General features: G+C 32.2%; 1 protein-coding gene across 3 annotated transcripts in view; it reads left to right on the forward strand.

Moving 5' to 3' along the window:
* Positions 1-19,118, forward strand: part of Timp (Tissue inhibitor of metalloproteases) — a 163,389-nt gene that overhangs the window by 50,306 nt on the left and 93,965 nt on the right. For all 3 annotated transcript variants that reach the window (XM_011064225.2, XM_087412840.1, XM_011064224.2), the window contains one exon: positions 3,968-3,999. In XM_011064225.2, the coding sequence (XP_011062527.2) occupies positions 3,968-3,999 (32 nt within the window). The remainder of the gene's footprint in view (positions 1-3,967; positions 4,000-19,118) is intronic.

Below are 19,118 nucleotides of genomic sequence, written 5' to 3' on the forward strand. Positions count from 1 at the left end.
TTCGCTCTAATGATGACGTTGCTGGACCCGTTCGATGCATTCTAAATGTCGACATGCCTCTAAATTAGTGTCTTCGCTTTGGAGCGTCGAATACCGCACGATGTCGAGGTTGCTTGACACATAAAAAGTACCGCAGCTCGTTTCGACTAAATATAGGAGTTCAGTGGAAATCCAGTTGTCGCGTGGTACATGTCTTCGAGAGCTGTCCGCTTCCTCCAACTCAACTTCCTCGAAGAAGAGAAACATGGGGCCGTAAAGGCGAGGAGAAGATAGTCGCGTTCATTGAGAAGCGAGAACGGTGGCTGTGTGCTTAATGTCGTGCACTTTCGTTCCTTTTGACGCAATTAGTCGAGCAGATACGGCACTCATGTTAAGAGCGACAGTGCATTTGCGTCGCTTCTGAAATTGGAGTGTCTGCAGTATATTTGGACAGCTTTTCTGTATCACGTACAAGATTTAACTACCTCAACTACTTTGAGATGTAACTACTTTGAATACATTTTGACGCTTTGAAAATAATTACTTAAAAAAAGCTACATCTTATTGGACTTTATTGTTAGTATTAAATAATTATATCAATATGAGAAATTTATAATACATAATCCACAGATCGTGTTAGTCTAATTGTAAGTGCTGTTTTTAACATTAATACTATTGAAGGTAAATGAATATTATCAATTAATATTTAGTCGAGAAAATCGAGAACTATATCAGTGATACCATTATGTTTGATGAATTAAATTCATTTATTGGTAAAGCTATATCCTATAATTGACAATAGCTATTTCCAGGTGTATCGATTATCACTAACTATAATGGCACGTCTCGATATCTCGGTACTTCTTGCTATACTCGAAATATTGGACTATATTATATTATTCAATACTTACGGTTTTATTTTGAGTTTATTATTTATTAGATTCAGATATATAAAAACAATATACGTAGTATATTGTTTAAATTCTTTGAAGTAAATTTTATTTCAAAAGACTGAAATGTCATTCTTTTAAAGTGAGATTCTCTCTCCAAAAAATTTATAGAGAAAGCAGAATTATTTTAATATTATTTTCAGTGTTAAGAGCAAATATGACTTACAAATTTATTCTATTTTATTTATTCTATTTTATTAAATATTTTACATTAATAATGTAATGGACTATTAGTATATATTTTGTAGTTACATAAAACGTTGTTACACAACTAATGTTATAAGCTATTAAACATTATATTATTTTGTGTGTGTGTGTTGTGTTGTGGGTGTGTGTGTTATAAGCTCAGAAAAGTCCAGAACTGCATTCTATATACATGTTCTATTTCTCAACAGCTCGAATTGTTTCCCATTCATTACGAGCTATCTTATTATAGAGAGAACATTTTATTATAAATATTTATTCGATAAAAAAAAATGCAAGTCTGGCGTACTCATTGCGCAGAGAGTTATCCTTCTTTAGTTTATATCGCTTTCAATTCACAGATTAATGCCTGTTTCCAGCAATGTGGATTAACTTTAATCTCGGTTTAACTTACTCCTCATCTTTTTCCAGTTCTAAAAATTAGGAAAAGATGAAGAGTAAATTGAACCGAGATTAAAGTTAATATACATCGGTGGAAACGAATATAAGAAGGTCATTGCCGCGGAATTTAATACAATCGCGTTTTCCAACGCATGCACGTTGCAGTCGTAACAAGTTTGCTTATAAATGTCTTGACTATATCATAGTAAAATTGCTGTGTATAAATGGACGCGAGAATATAGGTACATCGAAATCAGATGGGCGCAGGCAACACACGTCTGCCTAGCTGCCCCCCCCCCCCCCACTTAACCAAATCTTAATGAATAAATTATATAATAATACGCTATTTATGCGTTCTCAAAATCTGCCAAAAAATTTTTTGTGCTTATTTCATTTAGCTAAAAATATTATATATAATTTTTTGTGGGGTGCTGAGTAGGCTGTCAGCCTCTCCCTCCCTCCCCCCCTGTTAATAATAACCGATTTGGAAAATCAAATACACAAGATTTATGCGTTTTCATATTCACATAGTTTTAATTTTTGCGCTGCATCTCTTAAGGCACTTCCCTCTTGGAGCAAATAGTTATATTCATCCCTAAATCGTTTAAAATTGCAAAATTACGCTATCTACGCTATGCAAAATAAATCTTCAATTTATGCTCCATCATTTTCAAGCAATTTTGATTTTTGCGCTGCAACTCTTAAGAGACTTCCCTCTTGGAGCAAATAATTATATTCATCCCGAAGTCGTTTAAAATTGTTAAAATTATACTATCTAATTATACAAAACAGAAAGAAGTTAACAAATAGAACGAGGGTATTACCAATCCTATTTATTATTTTTACCAATTTATTGTTTCTTTGACCTTCACCAAAACTCTTTTACATTATCATTTCTGAATTTTTAAGAAACACAATTGAGATGATTAGAATTCATAGCGCATAAATAAAAAATATATTTTACACAGTTAAAGCATGTATTTTTACAATTTTTAATGACAGATACGAATACTGTTTGCTCCAAGAGAAAAAGTCTCTTAAAGATTACAGCGCAAAAATTAAAATTGCTTGAAAATGGTAGAGCATAAATTGAAGATTTATTTTGCATAGCGTAATTTTGCAATTTTAAACGACTTAGGGATGAATATGACTATTTGCTCCAAGAGGGAAGTGCCTTTAAGGGATAAAAAAATTTATATTTTTCATTTATAAATACTTTAAATATTCAAAATAATTTATGCAAAGTTTTATTGCGATTCATTGATTAGTTACAAAGCTATAGAACAAATAAATATTTTGTTTTATTTACTGGACTTCATGCATTTATTTCATGCATCGCAATGTAATTCTACCTAAATAATCTTAAATGCATAATGTACTTATATCAAAAAAATTAAGATTTGTATTTTATAATACGTTTCCATATATTTTTATTAGAGCACATATTTAAAAAATACTATTATTTATTAAAATAACATGATCCAGATAGTAAACCGTCACCAAATTTGTTATATTATTTTTAAACGTGATTTAGAATAATCTGTAATTTTTTTATAATTTTGTTATCTTGAAAATATGTATAAAATATCCTTAACTTAACGTATATCATTAAACTTATAACGGATACTTCATGCATATTTGTTTATTAACAATTCGATATAAAAACTAACGTTCTTGTCTCTGTGAAACATTGAAATATCTCGAGCCAATCTTGGAGCATAACATCTTTCGCGTGAGCATCCAGATACTTAAATCGTTCCCTTTCGCGATCTCATTTAAATGGGCACAACCGTGCGTATGCAAACCATGCAGACGGCAGCGAAATGAGTTAAAACCGTCCATACGTGCGTTCCGAGAGCAGAGGATGCACTCCTTTTCGCGGCGCATCCGGCTTTTGCGACGCCATTCGCAGCCACGGCTGTCTGCACGTTCCGTGAAGACGCAAATAAAACGCCCCATAATTTATTTGCTGGCGAGCAAGTAGTCGAATCCCGCAAATGCGTATTTGCAGCTTGTCCGTCTTAGAATTCCCATAATAAAAAACTAGTTCGTTTAAGGAAATGCACGTGATTTTCTTCATGCAATATATTTTGTTCAAGACAGTCGTATGTGGCATTTGTTTCTTATTAGCAAAGAAAGTAATTTATTCAAACCTTCGAGATCTCAATCTTCCGAGAAGATACACAAGAGAGATTCATTATAGAAAATTAGGAAGTAAAATTTTAGATTCATCTCAATGGAAATAAAAACTGGTCAATTCGTTCACATTGCATAACAAAGTAAATCTACCCTTAGTTGGTACTCGCAAATTTGAATTACGAGCAGATACTGATTATACGCAGTCTTTAGAACAAACGTCCTATTAATCTTTCTCTCCTCTCCTTTACTCCGTAATCGCGAATTCTACGATTGACATTTCGCTTTGTAATGATGCCGCATTCTTTTTGTTACAGGTCGTTACGTTCATGGCGATCCTTCTTTGGAGGTAAGTAAGTAGGAAGTAAGACGATCGTCCACCTTCTCTTTGATCCGTAGTAATAAAAGGAGGGTAATCCTGCACGGAACTCAGCAATATAAAAAGATGTAGCTTCTTAGATGTATACTTTCCGCGGGCGTACCCGGAGCAAATAGTTTCGGATGAGTTTTCCCCCGCAGAGAACTTCGCAATTCCGACGAAGGAGCTGACGCGTGATGCACGCGTGACTTCTTATACTTTCCTCTTCTTGGTGAGTCCGTTCTCCTTTTCCCTCTCTCTCCATCTTTCGCATTGTACAAAACGACATCGCGATCCTATCCGTGTCGTGTTCTTTTATCTTCCGGTCGGTGGCACTTTGAGTTCGTGCGGTTTCGCGCCCTCTTTCTCTCTTCCTTCATCCACTGCCGCGGGAATTGTTGAGGAAGTTTGCTTTGACCGGATAAAATGTAATTTTCGGGTACCGTCGACCGCTTTTAGTTTGAAGCGCTTGTCAGCGAAACCAATTTCGTGTTACAAACTCTGAATGGAATTGATGCGGAGCGCATGAAGAAAAGGAGATTTTTACATTCCTGGAGCAACATTGTGAGCTTCATTCAGCCATGCTTGCGCGCATCTTACGTCCGAAACTTATTTGATGAAGACTTATTTGATTGGGAAGATCCATTATTGTATTTTACAAACGAAAAAAACCATAATTTGAAAACCATGATGACAAAATTTTATTCTTAAGAATATTTGATCAGAGTAGCTTTTTTCTAGCTAGCGAATTTTTATCTTCTTCAAAATTTAGAACTTAAAAAATATAAATATATGTTTTACTTAAATGATTTATAATTGGTTTTTTTTTACATATTAAAGACGTGCATATATTTATTGTTAATAATTACATGCCATGTTATGGCAGAGTTACATGCCGGGTTACTGGCAGTGCTGCACTCAGTGCACTTTAAAGCCGTTGTACACAAATCGACGTAAAGTTACATTGGGTATTTTAATAATTGAGGTATCTTACTTTTACATTCAGATTAAGTTAATGTACAACAGCTTTAATGTGCATTGAATGCGCAGTCCTGCCAGTGAAAAACACTATTAGTTGGTTTCTTATAGCGAATATCTAACTTCTGTACGAACTGTAGATAAGTAAAATCTATCTTTATTTATCAAGATTCATCTGTGATTAATGGCCTTTTTTTTTAAAAAAATTTGACTATTTTAATTTATTTCCAAATTATTTGATGATAAAATTTATTAAAATTAACAAATGCAATTGGGCATTGATTGATTAATTTTAATAAATTTCATCATCAAAAAATAAACTTTCCAAAACTATACCGCTTTCTGTATAACATACTCGCATTGTAAGTGTATAAATCTCAAGACTTGATAAAGCTTGGCTGTTATTATATTATCATAACACGTGTATCGTAGAGTGCGCATAGCTTTCGTTATTTGCTAGCTCAAAGCTGGTGCAGTGTAAAAACTCATTTCAGCGACCACCAACAAGCGGACACTATACGTTGCGAAAAATGAATTTTCTCTGCCACGTTTCGCTAATGAACACAAGAGTACACCGCATGATCATGTTATACATAACAGGCATTATCAAGCACGTAGCAAACGCTCTGGTGCGTATTTTACTGATATACCTATACGGGAAGTTCATTATAACATAGACAAACCAGATAAATACCGTAAGCCCTCAGGCACCAAAGACAGTAAGCTCATTAACGGGGTGAACTAACTTTTAACTAAATGTAATTTTACTCGTTTCCATGTTGGATTATGCGAGATGCGCGAGTAGAATTATAAAACATACTTACTTACTTATTCATTACCTATAAATAAATTCAATTTGAGTTTTTTTCCTGTAGACATACATATATTTATTATGAGAATTAATATTAAGAAAGACTGATTCTTCCAAATTTTTTTTTAGAATTTCATAACTTCATTCAGATTTTTGTTGCTGAAATAACATCACGATGTTATTATAATTGCGTAATGTTTACCTATACAGCTTTTTCTACAAATTACTGTCAATTAATACGATATTTACGTAATATTTATTCAATATTTACTGAATACTTATTCTGTGTTTCATTTCAGTGAAATATTTTGTTTTTATTCTGAATATCTTATTGTTAGTCCAAGCTGTGCAAGTACAAATTAATTCTTTCGGTATTTCATTATACAATATGTTATTTGTTGCTTATTATACGTTTGATATAAAGAGATGTAACAATCTATGTTTACTAAGAAGCTTCACTGGCCACAGCTTGTCGAGTAATTCGTCGACATTACGAAGGCGATGCGCGTGCGGCGAAAATTTGCATTATTACGAGAATATCTCGTGTGGCAACCGGTGAGGTAAGATGTAATCAAGAATGGCAGGTGTGCAACTGAATTTTGGAGACAAGATGAAATGTCCGAATTTCTTGGAGAAGAAAGCTATTAAGTCAGTGCTCTCGGCAAGTAAAGGTAGACATTATGAGTTCATGTAAGCGGGTTCGATACATCGCTATAGGAAATGGACTGAAGTATCTGTAAGCTTGATGATACGGTTAAGTTGAATTCAAAAGATGGATAAGACTAAAATCATCTTTTAAATTATTATGAAGACGACTAAAAATTGAAGAATCATGATGAATTTATTTTAGGGTATTTATTAATGTTAAGTATATATATCTTTAAAAAAAAAATCCGTTTAAGAAAGGGAAATTAAATTAAAAAATTTATTTGGTATATATAAAATACAAAATTTTATGAATTTTTTACAAAAAATGTGGAACGATTTTTAATTTCAACAAAGTCGTTTTACTAATGCTTTTCAATAATATCATTCCAATATATACTATTCCCCTGTTTATTATTTTCTCTGTTTGAGAATAGCGTATTTCGTTCGTTATGTGTACTTTTAGCTAATATATAGTATATACTAGTACTGCTAATGTACATTTTGAAGATTCTTAATGACTATATATATATTACAAGACAGATATAAAAGCACTCTCGGGAAAATTGCTTTAGTGTTTCAAAAAAGAATCTCGATTGGCCATTTAGTAGTCGATAAGTGATTTACTAGACAATACTTGATACAAATGTCGCTTTGTCTTATTTACGAAATTTGAAAAAAAAAAATTCTTTAACAAGATAAAGTGAATCATTTTACCTTACGACAAGTTGATTGATGCTATAAGATAGAATGAAATATTTGTATCGCATTCTATGGCTGCGTTTCAATACACTGCCGATACTAAAAGCCCATAGCATATCTATATATAGGTACGTGAATTAGGTTTTCAGTGTGATGCGTTCGGGAAGTGTTCTTGCATCGTTCTATTCTTGTTTTATATCTAATAAACAATAAAAATAGTGTGATGCGGTAGCACCGAATGCAGCCAATGTGTACCGGCGGAATACAACTTATTTTATAGTATCAATTATTTTGCTATAATTAAAATAAGATAGTTTAATATTATTTCAGCACAGTATCTCTCTCATTGTTAGTCGACAAACTGCCAATTTTCGACTTCATGTTGTAACATAACAACTGTTTGATTTATATATATTAGAGTTCTATTATCAGAAAAGCCCAAATAGGTTTTACTTGCTGATAGTTGATAGCGTCAATTGAAACCGAGAATATTGGGTTCGCAACTGATCCTCTGTGCAAATTAATCTCGCAACTTTGATAATTTCGTATTTAATGTTGTTTATAATGTTACCCAGATAGCCAGCCGTGCAAAAGTCACAGGTGAACAAGCTGTGATTTTTATAGTTTATATACAGGTATCGTCAACATCGTCAGATTTTAGTTACTATTTCAAATTATATTCCAGTGGTAGCATTAAAACAAAACTGCGTGCTGTAACTTTGAAAACGCATGGTTATGCGTGTCGAGTTTTGTGCCGAATTCTTGTGCCCGTTCCATATTCGCACATAGATTTCTCCCGCATGCACATAGATTTCTCCCGCATGCACATAGATTTCTCCCGATTGCATTATCAGCATTAAAACAAAACTGCGTGCTATAACTTTGGAATTGCACAGTGTTTTTACGCGTGACTAGTTTCGTGCAGAAATATTCAATATGTCTAATTTTCAAACAGTGCAATATCGCCATTAGAGGGACACAGCGAAGTTCAGTTACTTATATTTAAAAAAAACCACATTGAATTGGATAAAAGGCTCACTATGATGAGAAATGCTCAGCAAAAAATTTTTATCCTTTTTTTGACGTCCTTCTAGATCATCCAATTAAATTTTTAGATCTTGTCAGCAGACTCAACATCTAAAAGTCTAATTGGATGATCTAGAAAAATACTATATCAATAACAGCAAGCGCTCACTCAACTGTTGAGTCTGCTAAATGCAGCCAACGATGATAATGATGTCTTAATAGAGTTCCCATAATTAGCTTCAAGATAATTAAATTAATAAAAATTTTGCTCGCCGTAACAGGATCGTGTACTTAGCGCGCTGTTTCAAAAAGTCAAAATTTATATTATTCATCGTAAAGTCAACATGCTGCAACGTAACATAACGTCATGCTAGCAATGTGCGGTCAACATGCTGTTTACATGATTTGTTTCATGTGACTTCACGAGTTTTAACACATGATGTCTCACATGAGTGTAACATACGCGCACGGTGGTTTGTTTCAGAGCTTCACTACTTTATAACGTACGGTTACTGTGCCACACAAATGCTATCTGGATTAAAATAAAACTTCTAAGCGGAACAACAAGTCATTACGATATCAAAATAATATCAAAATGACTCTAAAATGATCATTAAAAGTCATTTTTCAATCATTTCCGATTTATTTTAATATTATTTCGACATTATCGTGACTTGTTATTCTGTTCAGGATGTTTTTGATTGATCAAATTTCAACAGAAATAAAACTTTTGATATCTTTCTCTGAGAGAAATAATATAGTACCTTCAACCTAATCTCTAGAATCTAATAGGATCTCTAATACATAAAGCTTTTGTTACAAGCGATCAGCTGCGGGCCGAAATTCCCGTTTAATTGGTGACCGTTCAGCCAATCAGCAAGCAAAATCTATTTGCACTTTTCTGATAATATAGGACTCTGATGTATACAGCTGGTCACAAAAAGGTTGCAACATTGTTTTTGCAATGGGCTTCGGAACTCAACCTTGCTTGTAAAACAGTTAAATATAAATGGTTAGATCCATAAATAAGAACCAATCGCTCGGTGTGCAAATTGTATTCCAAAACCCATCGAAAAAAAGTGTTGCAATTTTTCTGTGTACACTCACCGACTAAAATGTTGCACTTTTTTTTAATGGGTTTCGGAAGTCTGTTCACCGAATGATTCGTTTTTAACTTATGAATCCGTAAGTAAAACCAGTCTCTCGATGAGTAGATTGAATATCAAAAATCATAAAAAAGAATCTGTTGCAGCCTTTTAGTCGGTGAATGTACATGTTGTGGATCATTACATACTATTACATTAATATATCGCACATGTATGTACGCACAAATTTTCATACATACACATATCCAGATTTCAATCTATTAGAAATCATGTATATCAGAATTTTTGATAGGTTGAAATCTGTTATTTCCCATTATCTGTGCTTTTTAATTGTATTTTAAGCTTTACTTTAAAGAACTTTTAGCTCATTTTCAAAATCATAATAATAATTGTTCTTTCATTCTGTAACAAAGTGTAACAAAGTGATCATTTCATCTTTGCTATACTATGTTATACTATGTTATCTTATTGAAAAGCTTCCTTTAATTTAAACTAACAATAAGCTTGTTTTATACATACAAAGTATCTATAGAACTTTTATATAAAGCAAGTATTATTACGAATCAACACTAGATATCACTAAAAAAAACTGTGCTTTTTCAATATTTGGTTACTCTATGCTTAATTGTGGAAATTTTTAAATATGTAAAGATAATTAGAAAAATAGCATGTTTAAAAATAATCACGTATCTGTGAAACAGATGACTTAAGAATTTCCTCAAAAAATTTTTATTAATTTTGATTATTGCAAATTATTATTGTAAACAGAATAAGTGTCATATGTATCAAGCTGCAAAAAGATAAATTTCCTAAAAAAATTTAGATACATTGCATTGTGAAGAGAGGAGAGGAAAGAGAGGAGAAATTTTTGAAGATTTTTACTTACATAATTAAATAAAACATATTATAATATTAATATTATATATACGTAGATATTATATATTATTTTATAATTAGTAAATTTTAATTAATATATTAATGCATGTGTCGTACATTATGGATATAAAAAATTTTATTATAATGTTGTATATACATATATAATGAATGCGTATATGTTAAAACAATTAAATTATTGTTATATAAATGTATTGCAATTATGATTTATTTTAATTAGAATTGTATTTATATTTACATTAGAAATTTTAAATTCCTCGTTATCCGATAGTTTCAAGCTTGCATGCTTACGTACATGAAATTATATCTCTCATATAAATATTTTTACTAAAGAGTTTAATTAAGATAATGGATTTCCCGACAACTACACAATGATGACAAATTGATTATATTAAGTTCAGAAAGAGTACGATACAACGATAGTAAATTGCATTTTATAATGAATCGTTTATTTTGGTTATTAATAATTAATAGTTAAAAATGACGTAATTAAGAAGGAATATATTGTATTTCACATTTAACAGAATCTCTGTAGTTTTAACCAGTTCATATTTTCACTTCCATTTTCTTATTATATAAGATAATTCTTTTCAATAACTGCAATACATCAAAATAATTTCATTGTATGAGATAAAAATAAGTTTAACATTGCCCATGGCGTATCTTTTTATTCGGCATAAAGCTGTACATATATTTTTTGCACTCTACAGTTATATTGTGCTATATGATTAATATTAATGATTAATATTAATATCATTTTCTAAAAGAAAAGAATGCTTTTATTTGAGTGACAATTGCAGTGATTATTAGCTTAAAATGCATGTTTATTTTTTATAATAATGAATTATAATAATGAATTTTTTAATTTATTTATTTTATATTTATTCTTTTATCTGAATATATTATTATTACATTGTATAGAAATTATATATGAATTTGTAAGAAATATTTTTTTGTAAAAATATAACAGCATAGACGTTGGTTAATCATTATCATTTTTATTATTATTTAGAGTTAAATTATAAAGTTTATTAGTTAGATCAGCATTTATCAATAAAAATATTTTATACGATTATTATTAATTTTTCTACATATTAGTTTATTTTCTTAGAATATCTATTACAGTGAAACAACGAAATCTATATCTGTTTATGTCATCAATTCCTGTGTATATACATATAAATTCAAATGATCTATCGGTTAATTAGTGAATAGAAAATGACAACATCGGAAATGTTTAAAAGTTCTATATCAACCAATGTACACTTTACAGTATTAATTTGATATTAAGCCTCTCACAACGTGTACTACATAAGATGTGTACATACATAAGATTAACTTATGAAAAATTTTATTAAATCACGATATTAAGTGAAATTTTTTTTAGTTAATTTTTTTAAAATTTCCATCTATATTGTAATTAACTTCTGGCAGCAGTCGAGAGTATATTAAAAAAAAATTAAATTTTTAAACTTTTTTTGAATTTTTTGTTTAAAATTCCTTTTTTTAAATTTTAATTTGTTTATTTTCTATTAATAAATATAATTTTTCTAAAGATTATTGTATTCAGCTTATAATTTAAATTTCGCACATAAAATAAAGAGAGATAGTTACACTGAAATTTTAATCTAGAATAGAAATTGCCTATCGCTAGATAACTGGACAGAATTTTACTGAAATCTTGTTTAACAGTTTTACAATTTTCTCAGAATAGCTTTTGCTCTCACAATGTGGTCATTATTAAGTTTGGGACTACTTTTAATTATATAAAAGTTCACGTATAAATGTATTATTTCTTATCTGTATTGTCATCATATATTAAAATAATACAAAAAAGTAACAAAAAAGTTTGACAACTTTTGGCAAAATTTTTAAAATTATAATCATTAAAAAGTGTTAATTTTTAACAAAATTATTTTTTTATACTAAGTACATATTACGTTTAAAATTATGATTTTTATTATTGTTTTTTTTTAAAGAATTTTGAGTTAATTTTTGTACTAGTTTATCTGAGGCATTTTTGACTATCATGCCCAGATAAGTTATATTGAAACATTTATTCATTTATGACATAGGTGCTAAATTAATCATTGTTTTTTATTAACAAAGCTATTAAAAAATATTTTGATTATAAAATATTTTGTTAAAGTAATCATAATGTGTATATAATTATAATATATATAATTTGATCATAATGTATTAAAGAAAAACATAATGTGAAATGTATTTTTCCATTTTATCTTACATAGGTACCTTACAAATAAACTAAATTAATTTTTTTCTATATTCTTGCAAATTATGATTGAATGAAAGAAAGAAATACATCAGTTGTGAAAAATGAAATGAAATCGTTAAACATGCATTGCAAGCTCATAATCTTCTCAATTGTCATTTTTCTAAGCTGTTGAAAGTTTAAGGGTATATTATTTTGTAGAGCTATGTAAAGTCATATATTGATTTAACCATCAAAATAATATTTTTGCAATATGTTTAGTAGTTTTTGTCCTAAGGGTTAATACAACGTTATGCATATCAGATGTAAATGCATTTAAAAATTAATTTACAAGTTAACAAGGAGTGGTTTCAGGTGGTTTCGTTTATGGTACAATTAGTGTATCGCAGTGGATTTCGAGAGAGCACTTGTCACTTGACTGTTGTCGCGCTTTGGGACGTGAACGGGAACAGGAACAGTCTCTGGCATTGTCACTCTGCCATTGTGCAGAAGTTAGTCGCTCCGTTGTTACATAATAGTTGTACTTTGTTATTCGATTGCATAATTCCAGTCGGCGGGCCATGTAACGTCCACATAACTTGCATATGTATCCTGTTGATACCAATTGATTGCCTGCGGGCATCAGGTCGGCCACGTTTCCACATCGTTTCTGATTTGTATCAACACCCAATGCGGTTTTCACGAGATTCGTGAACCGCTATTTATGATTCGTCGTGGATATGCGTTTATTGACGAATGTATAGAGCGAGCAAAAATATTACCAGTGCAATACATTTGAAATGCATTCGACATTTCTCTAATAATGTTATATTAACAATTGTATCTCGCTTTGTTTCCCTAAATACAGAGTAATTTCTACAAAATCGCCTAAATTGAGATATTATACATAGCGGTTTACCATTAGTAACAACTACAATAGAAATTACTAGTCAGAAGTTCTGATAATATTAATACTCTATTATAATAATGCGCGTTTTATTTAATTATTTGAGTCAACAACTTAATATTTATTTCTTTAGTCGAAAATATATTTAAATTTTTAGAAAATTCTTATTTTATTTTGCGATATACAGCAGACGTATGAAAAATGTTATATTATTTAATTATCTTATTAAAATTATATTTCTAGAGTATCGATTTTTTTAATTGTGTGAGAAAATTTTATATCGTGGAAATTTTGTTAGATGGAGCATTATACGAGTCAGAATTAGATGGACGTAACGGCACACACACAGTTTATGAAATGAATAACGGACATCCACAATTTTCTACAATTTTGTAAAAAAATTTGATTGAAAAGTATTAATTTTATAAGTTACAAACAGTAACGTTTATTTTGAATGTAATTTTTTAAATATAAAATTTATGTATTATACAGGGTGGGCCATCTATTGGTACGTTTTTAAAAATGCGATCAAATGAGCATACATTGATATTTTTTATTAATTTTTTTTTTGTTGTGAAGCTAAAAGTATCCGCGTCAAGAATGAAAAACGATTTCGTTCATGTGGCTCCCTCTACTGGCCTTACAGTATGCCATTCGGTCACCCCAATTATTAATGACATTTTGGACTACCTCGGCACCAATTTCACTCAAAACAGTCGTAATATAATGTCATCCACTAACATCCCTTTCTCACGAACTTTCCTCACCAATTTGCGTATAGCTCCTTCGGTGGGTGCTCTATCACGACCCATATTTCTTTTCAAAATTCGTACAGTTTCGGCGACACAGCACTGACTTTGAAAATAAGTTTTTAAAATTTCAAAACGCTCTTCAAGAGAAAACATGTTGTTTCGTGCCGCGGACGGTATGACTAATAAACTGTCAAAATTTCGGGTCTGTAGCTCGTTCGGTGTTGCCATACGACGAAATTCAAAAACGTACCAATAGATGGCCCACCCTGTATTATCTAGAATATAATATTGTGATATATCATAATTAATATATTATATTACAACATATTCTTCGTAAGACAATAAAATGATAAAATAGGAAATTGCGTCCACAGGAGACATTAGATATTCTTTCATTATGATTTTATAAGAAAAATTTTTTGTATATCAACTAACGTCATATTTTAGCAAAGTACTTTCGTACATTTTTCATACGTAAAAGAATCAGTTCCAGGTATGATTTATATTTCATATCACAAAGTAGCGGAGTCGATATATTAGCTTGGATGCTCCAGCTTTTCGTAGTATTTTCGAAAACTAGTTCAGCAAACTTGATCGAATGCATGACTCATATACGGGTATGCGTCTGCACTTTTCCATTATCTTTGAATCAGTATTCCTTCCGTCGCGTACCATCGCATTAAAATGTAGATCACCGTGCTTTTCGCCCTCTGAATCAAAATTTTCTCCGAAAAATGTCGTCCTCTTCATGTTTGTGTGTACATTAGTCGAGTTCCATATGTAAGAAGGAAATAAAGCTGTTTTTGCCATATAGAGAAACTACTTAAAGAATTAAGAATAATTATATTACGAATAATAAACTCATTTATTTTATTATTTTATAAAAGTTAAAAGGATACATGTATTTTCCTTCATTTCATTTAATGTAAAATTAATGGGTTAGATGATAATAACATTACATTATTGTAATCACGTAATTATCTTCCAAGAAATAACAGTGTAGCGAAACGACGTGTTACCAAGTGTGGTGCCATAATTTATAGCGCAAAGAACAGAGATTAATGTGTCTGCATTCTAATGTATATTAATACAATCTCCAATACAATGAATATACATTTTCGTGCGATGCCGAAATTCAACGAAATGCTGAAGAATCGCAAGTGGGAAGTTTGCCAGTTCCTTACACACCAGCGGAAAAATGATGGATGGATAAGAAATCCAAAAACGATATAATAACAGTATTTTTATTTGTAGATTAATTTTTCTTGGAAAATGCTTCATTTTAACTTTATTCATATTTTCAATTTGTTTTTACTTTATATTTTAACGATAATTTTTGCAATTGACGCTTTTGCACTGAGCTAACACTGAATTGTAGAACCAGAAAAAAATAACCATCTGTGACAGTTATACAATTGTATTCAATATTTTCCAAACGACGGATGTACTTTTCAAGCAGTTACATAATTCGTAAAATTTCGGGTTACCGTGGATGACATTCGTAGCTCTTTGTGAAAAGGAGCGGGAGATTAATGTTCCAAGTTCGAAATCCTCCGAAACTTTTACGTTACATCGCGCACGCCACGAGGAAGAAAACACCAGTAGCTCGGCTCTTAAATCTGGAGCGACGGTGCGATCTGAAATCCTCGTTATCCTCGGTCACAGAGCTGCGCGACAAGAAACGTCTCGTGTCCTATTCCGATTCGACGATAGGATTCTTGGGTCCGGATTTAGCAGCACCGAAGATGCACTGTTCGACCGTCATATTATGTCGACAAGAAACGCGTTGGAAGCTAACAACCAGGGGTTTACGGAGTGAATATTACCGATGCAGAGGATGTATCTGTTGTAAGTTTGATGGTACAGTTAAGTTAAACTCTGAAGATAGCTGTAAAGCTAAAATTATCTTTTAAATTATTACGATGACGAAACATCGTATCTATTGAAGAATAATGATGAATTTATTTCAGGGTATTTAAGTACATATATTTTTTAAATCTGTTTAAAAAATTTAGGGGAAATTAGATTAAAAAAATATATTTGTAAGATAGAATGAAATATTTATCGCATTCTATGGCCGTGTTTTGATATACACTATCAGTATTGAAAGCCTATAGAGAAAAATCGCCGATACTGACATAGATATCCTAAAGCGACACTCCCTTATTTCTCAAAAACTAACTATTGTACTTTATTAATACTAATTAAAACTAAACATGGTCTGTGTGTGTTTAGTTAATTAAAAAAGTATAAACATATAATTTATATATTTGTGACTTGTTTCTATACGAAATCAGCTCACGAATTCTATGAATGCGAAAATAAAATTCTTACAATTTCCTTTTGCAAATTACATAATTTAAGTAACGTTTTAAATGCTTGAAATGAAGAAAAGCCCTTGAAAAACTGTCGCGTTACATTTGCATTTTGCAGAACAGCATAAAGTAAATACGCATATAATTCAAAAAAATTTTATTGTATATTGAAGTGAAGAAAAAATTCTAGCGAATCTTATATACATTCATTTGTAGGTATTTTTACAGATAATTTCTGTGAATGGAAAAGAATAGGAATATGTGATATTACTATACATTGTATTAATTTTGGAGCCCATTTTATCAGACGCTCATTTGTGCTTATCTTACGAAAAAATTAATTATTGCAAAATTGGCAAGTATTATAAAAACTGTTTATATTATATGATAAAAGACATTTTTTAGTTTGTATTTATGTAGTTAAAGTTTTATTTTTATCTTTCGTTTAAGAGATATTGCCAAAAAATAAAGTCGGTATCGGTGACTTTTCTCTAATATCCTTTATATGTAGCATACCTATAATATAGGTACGTGAACAATAAATTTTCAATACTGGCATTGGATGCATTCGGGGAGCGCTATCGCGTCGTTCTATCCTTGTTTTACGTCTATAATAAACAATAAAGATAGAACGATGTAGCACTGACTGTATATCTGGTAGCAGCCAATGTATTCCGAAATACAATTTATTTTATAGCATCAATCATTTTGCCATAAGTTAAAATAAGATAGTTACTTCAGTGCAGTATTTCTCTCATTGTCAGTCGTAAAGTGCCAACTTTCGGCTTCACTCTGTAATATAACAAGTGCTTGGTTTATGTATACATGTTGTTGATCACTACATACTACTACATCAATATCGCACATAGGTACATGTACGCACAAATTTTTGCATCGAAGATGCATCGTTCGACCGTCATAATATGGCGGCAAGAAGCGCGTTGGAAGCCTCTCTCTTGTCAAGGGACCAGAGGTTTACGGGGTGCATATTACCGATGCAGAGGATGTCGTCGGGACGCGCGCGCGTCCCAAGCTCATTTCCATAACGGGTTAGGTACATATTACCGTACGTATGTACGTATCTATATGCGCGCTCGAGTTACGAATAGATGCATCACTCGGCGGATGCATCTTGCGAGAGTTACCTACCATTCGACGCGGTTTGGCCTCGCATGACTCAACGGAAGCCTCTCGAAATCTAATGATACGTTGCGCATTAATTTCCAGAGAATCGTTGGTCATTATGAGGCAGCCCGGCGAAATATGATGACGTTATGTAAAGACTGTATTACGGATTTGACAAAAGCCGCGGGTCGCGGGAAATTCACGGTGTATTAATTCTTTGCGAATAAACGGATTTTTATTGTGGTTGCCGAACCATTTATTTCGTTACGAAAATGATTTTTGAACACATGAAATTTAATTCTTTTGAATGATTGAGGTCCATTTAATAAATAAACGTAAAATTATATTGCTGGAAAAATATAAACTTCTGTAATATTCTGATAGGAAATCGATATTTATTGTGTAATTGCTTTTATGTAATATGAATAATACTAAAAAAACATTATCTGATATTTTAACTCAGATATATTGTGAATTATTGTCGGGCGCACAGGCATGGCAAAAATGTCCCGATAAAAGTTCCAATACGATCTCGTCAATCTCGTCATGAATGTGACTATGGTGAAATTGCCGAATTGTCAGTTTGTCAAGTGGATAAATCGTACAGTTAGATAATATCGTCGAATGGACAAATTGGCTAACGTGTTGCGCTGGCAATAACAGGTTCACTGAAATGTCGGAAAAATTGCCGGGAAAACTGGGAAAAATCAGGAAAATTGAAAATGAAATACAGGAAAGAGCCAGAGAAAATATCGAGGGTTCTGCATGAATAGCGCATATGAAACATGATAGTGCATAACGTCGAATTTCTCTTGTACTAATAAAATGTAAAACGTCCCAGCGGAGCGCTCGGGGCGTTCCGCGGTCGGGGGAGCGGCGACAAAGTACGCTTATCAACCTTTAATAAAACGACCGTGTTGCATAATTCACGCACTAATTTATGCGGCAACTACTCTCCGCACCGTTAGTGGAAGCCCTGTGTTCCGCACCGGCGAGCATCGTCCGGTTCAATCGCCCGACCGGGATCGCGGACCGGAGTACTTTCCAATTCGGCGATTATTTGGACGGGTCTGGGTCAAAGGTTTCGTTGTTTGCTTGCCCGTTTAGCTCGCCGGAGCCTTCGTAATCGCGTGTTTGCCGAGGGAGCCGGCGGACATGTAACTCCGGACACCTCCTGATTGGCAAACATGCATATTTTATCCGCGACGGCTCTCGCGTTCAGATAACGCATGTTGCCCGTATCAATTATTCCTCCTCCCCCTCCCCTTTCCTCTTTCGTGTTCGACTCTTCTGTCCCTCCCCTCTGAAATTCGACGCGGTTTTCTCTCTCTCTAATGGGGACGAGGTTTTAATTGAAATGTAATCCCAATTAAAACGAATCCGCAATCCTCGACGCATGAGTGCGTGTAATCATGTTAGCGAAATGAAATGTCCACTCGAGCACGAGTATGCAACCGTCGCGGAGAGAATGAGCAGTTTTGCAAACGGTAATCGGGCCGTCGCGTCGCGTCGTCCTCCTCATGCATGTGAGTACAAGTATTTTCTCCCCCATAAACGTTGAATGTATCGTTGAATGTATATTCTATAATCTATGGTGCCCGATTGCTTCGAGTTCTATAAACAACCGATTCTTTAAC

The sequence above is a fragment of the Acromyrmex echinatior genome, chromosome 13, assembly GCF_024713525.1.
Source record: "Acromyrmex echinatior isolate Ae372 chromosome 13, ASM2471352v2, whole genome shotgun sequence".
Classification (NCBI taxonomy): Eukaryota; Metazoa; Arthropoda; class Insecta; order Hymenoptera; family Formicidae; genus Acromyrmex; species Acromyrmex echinatior.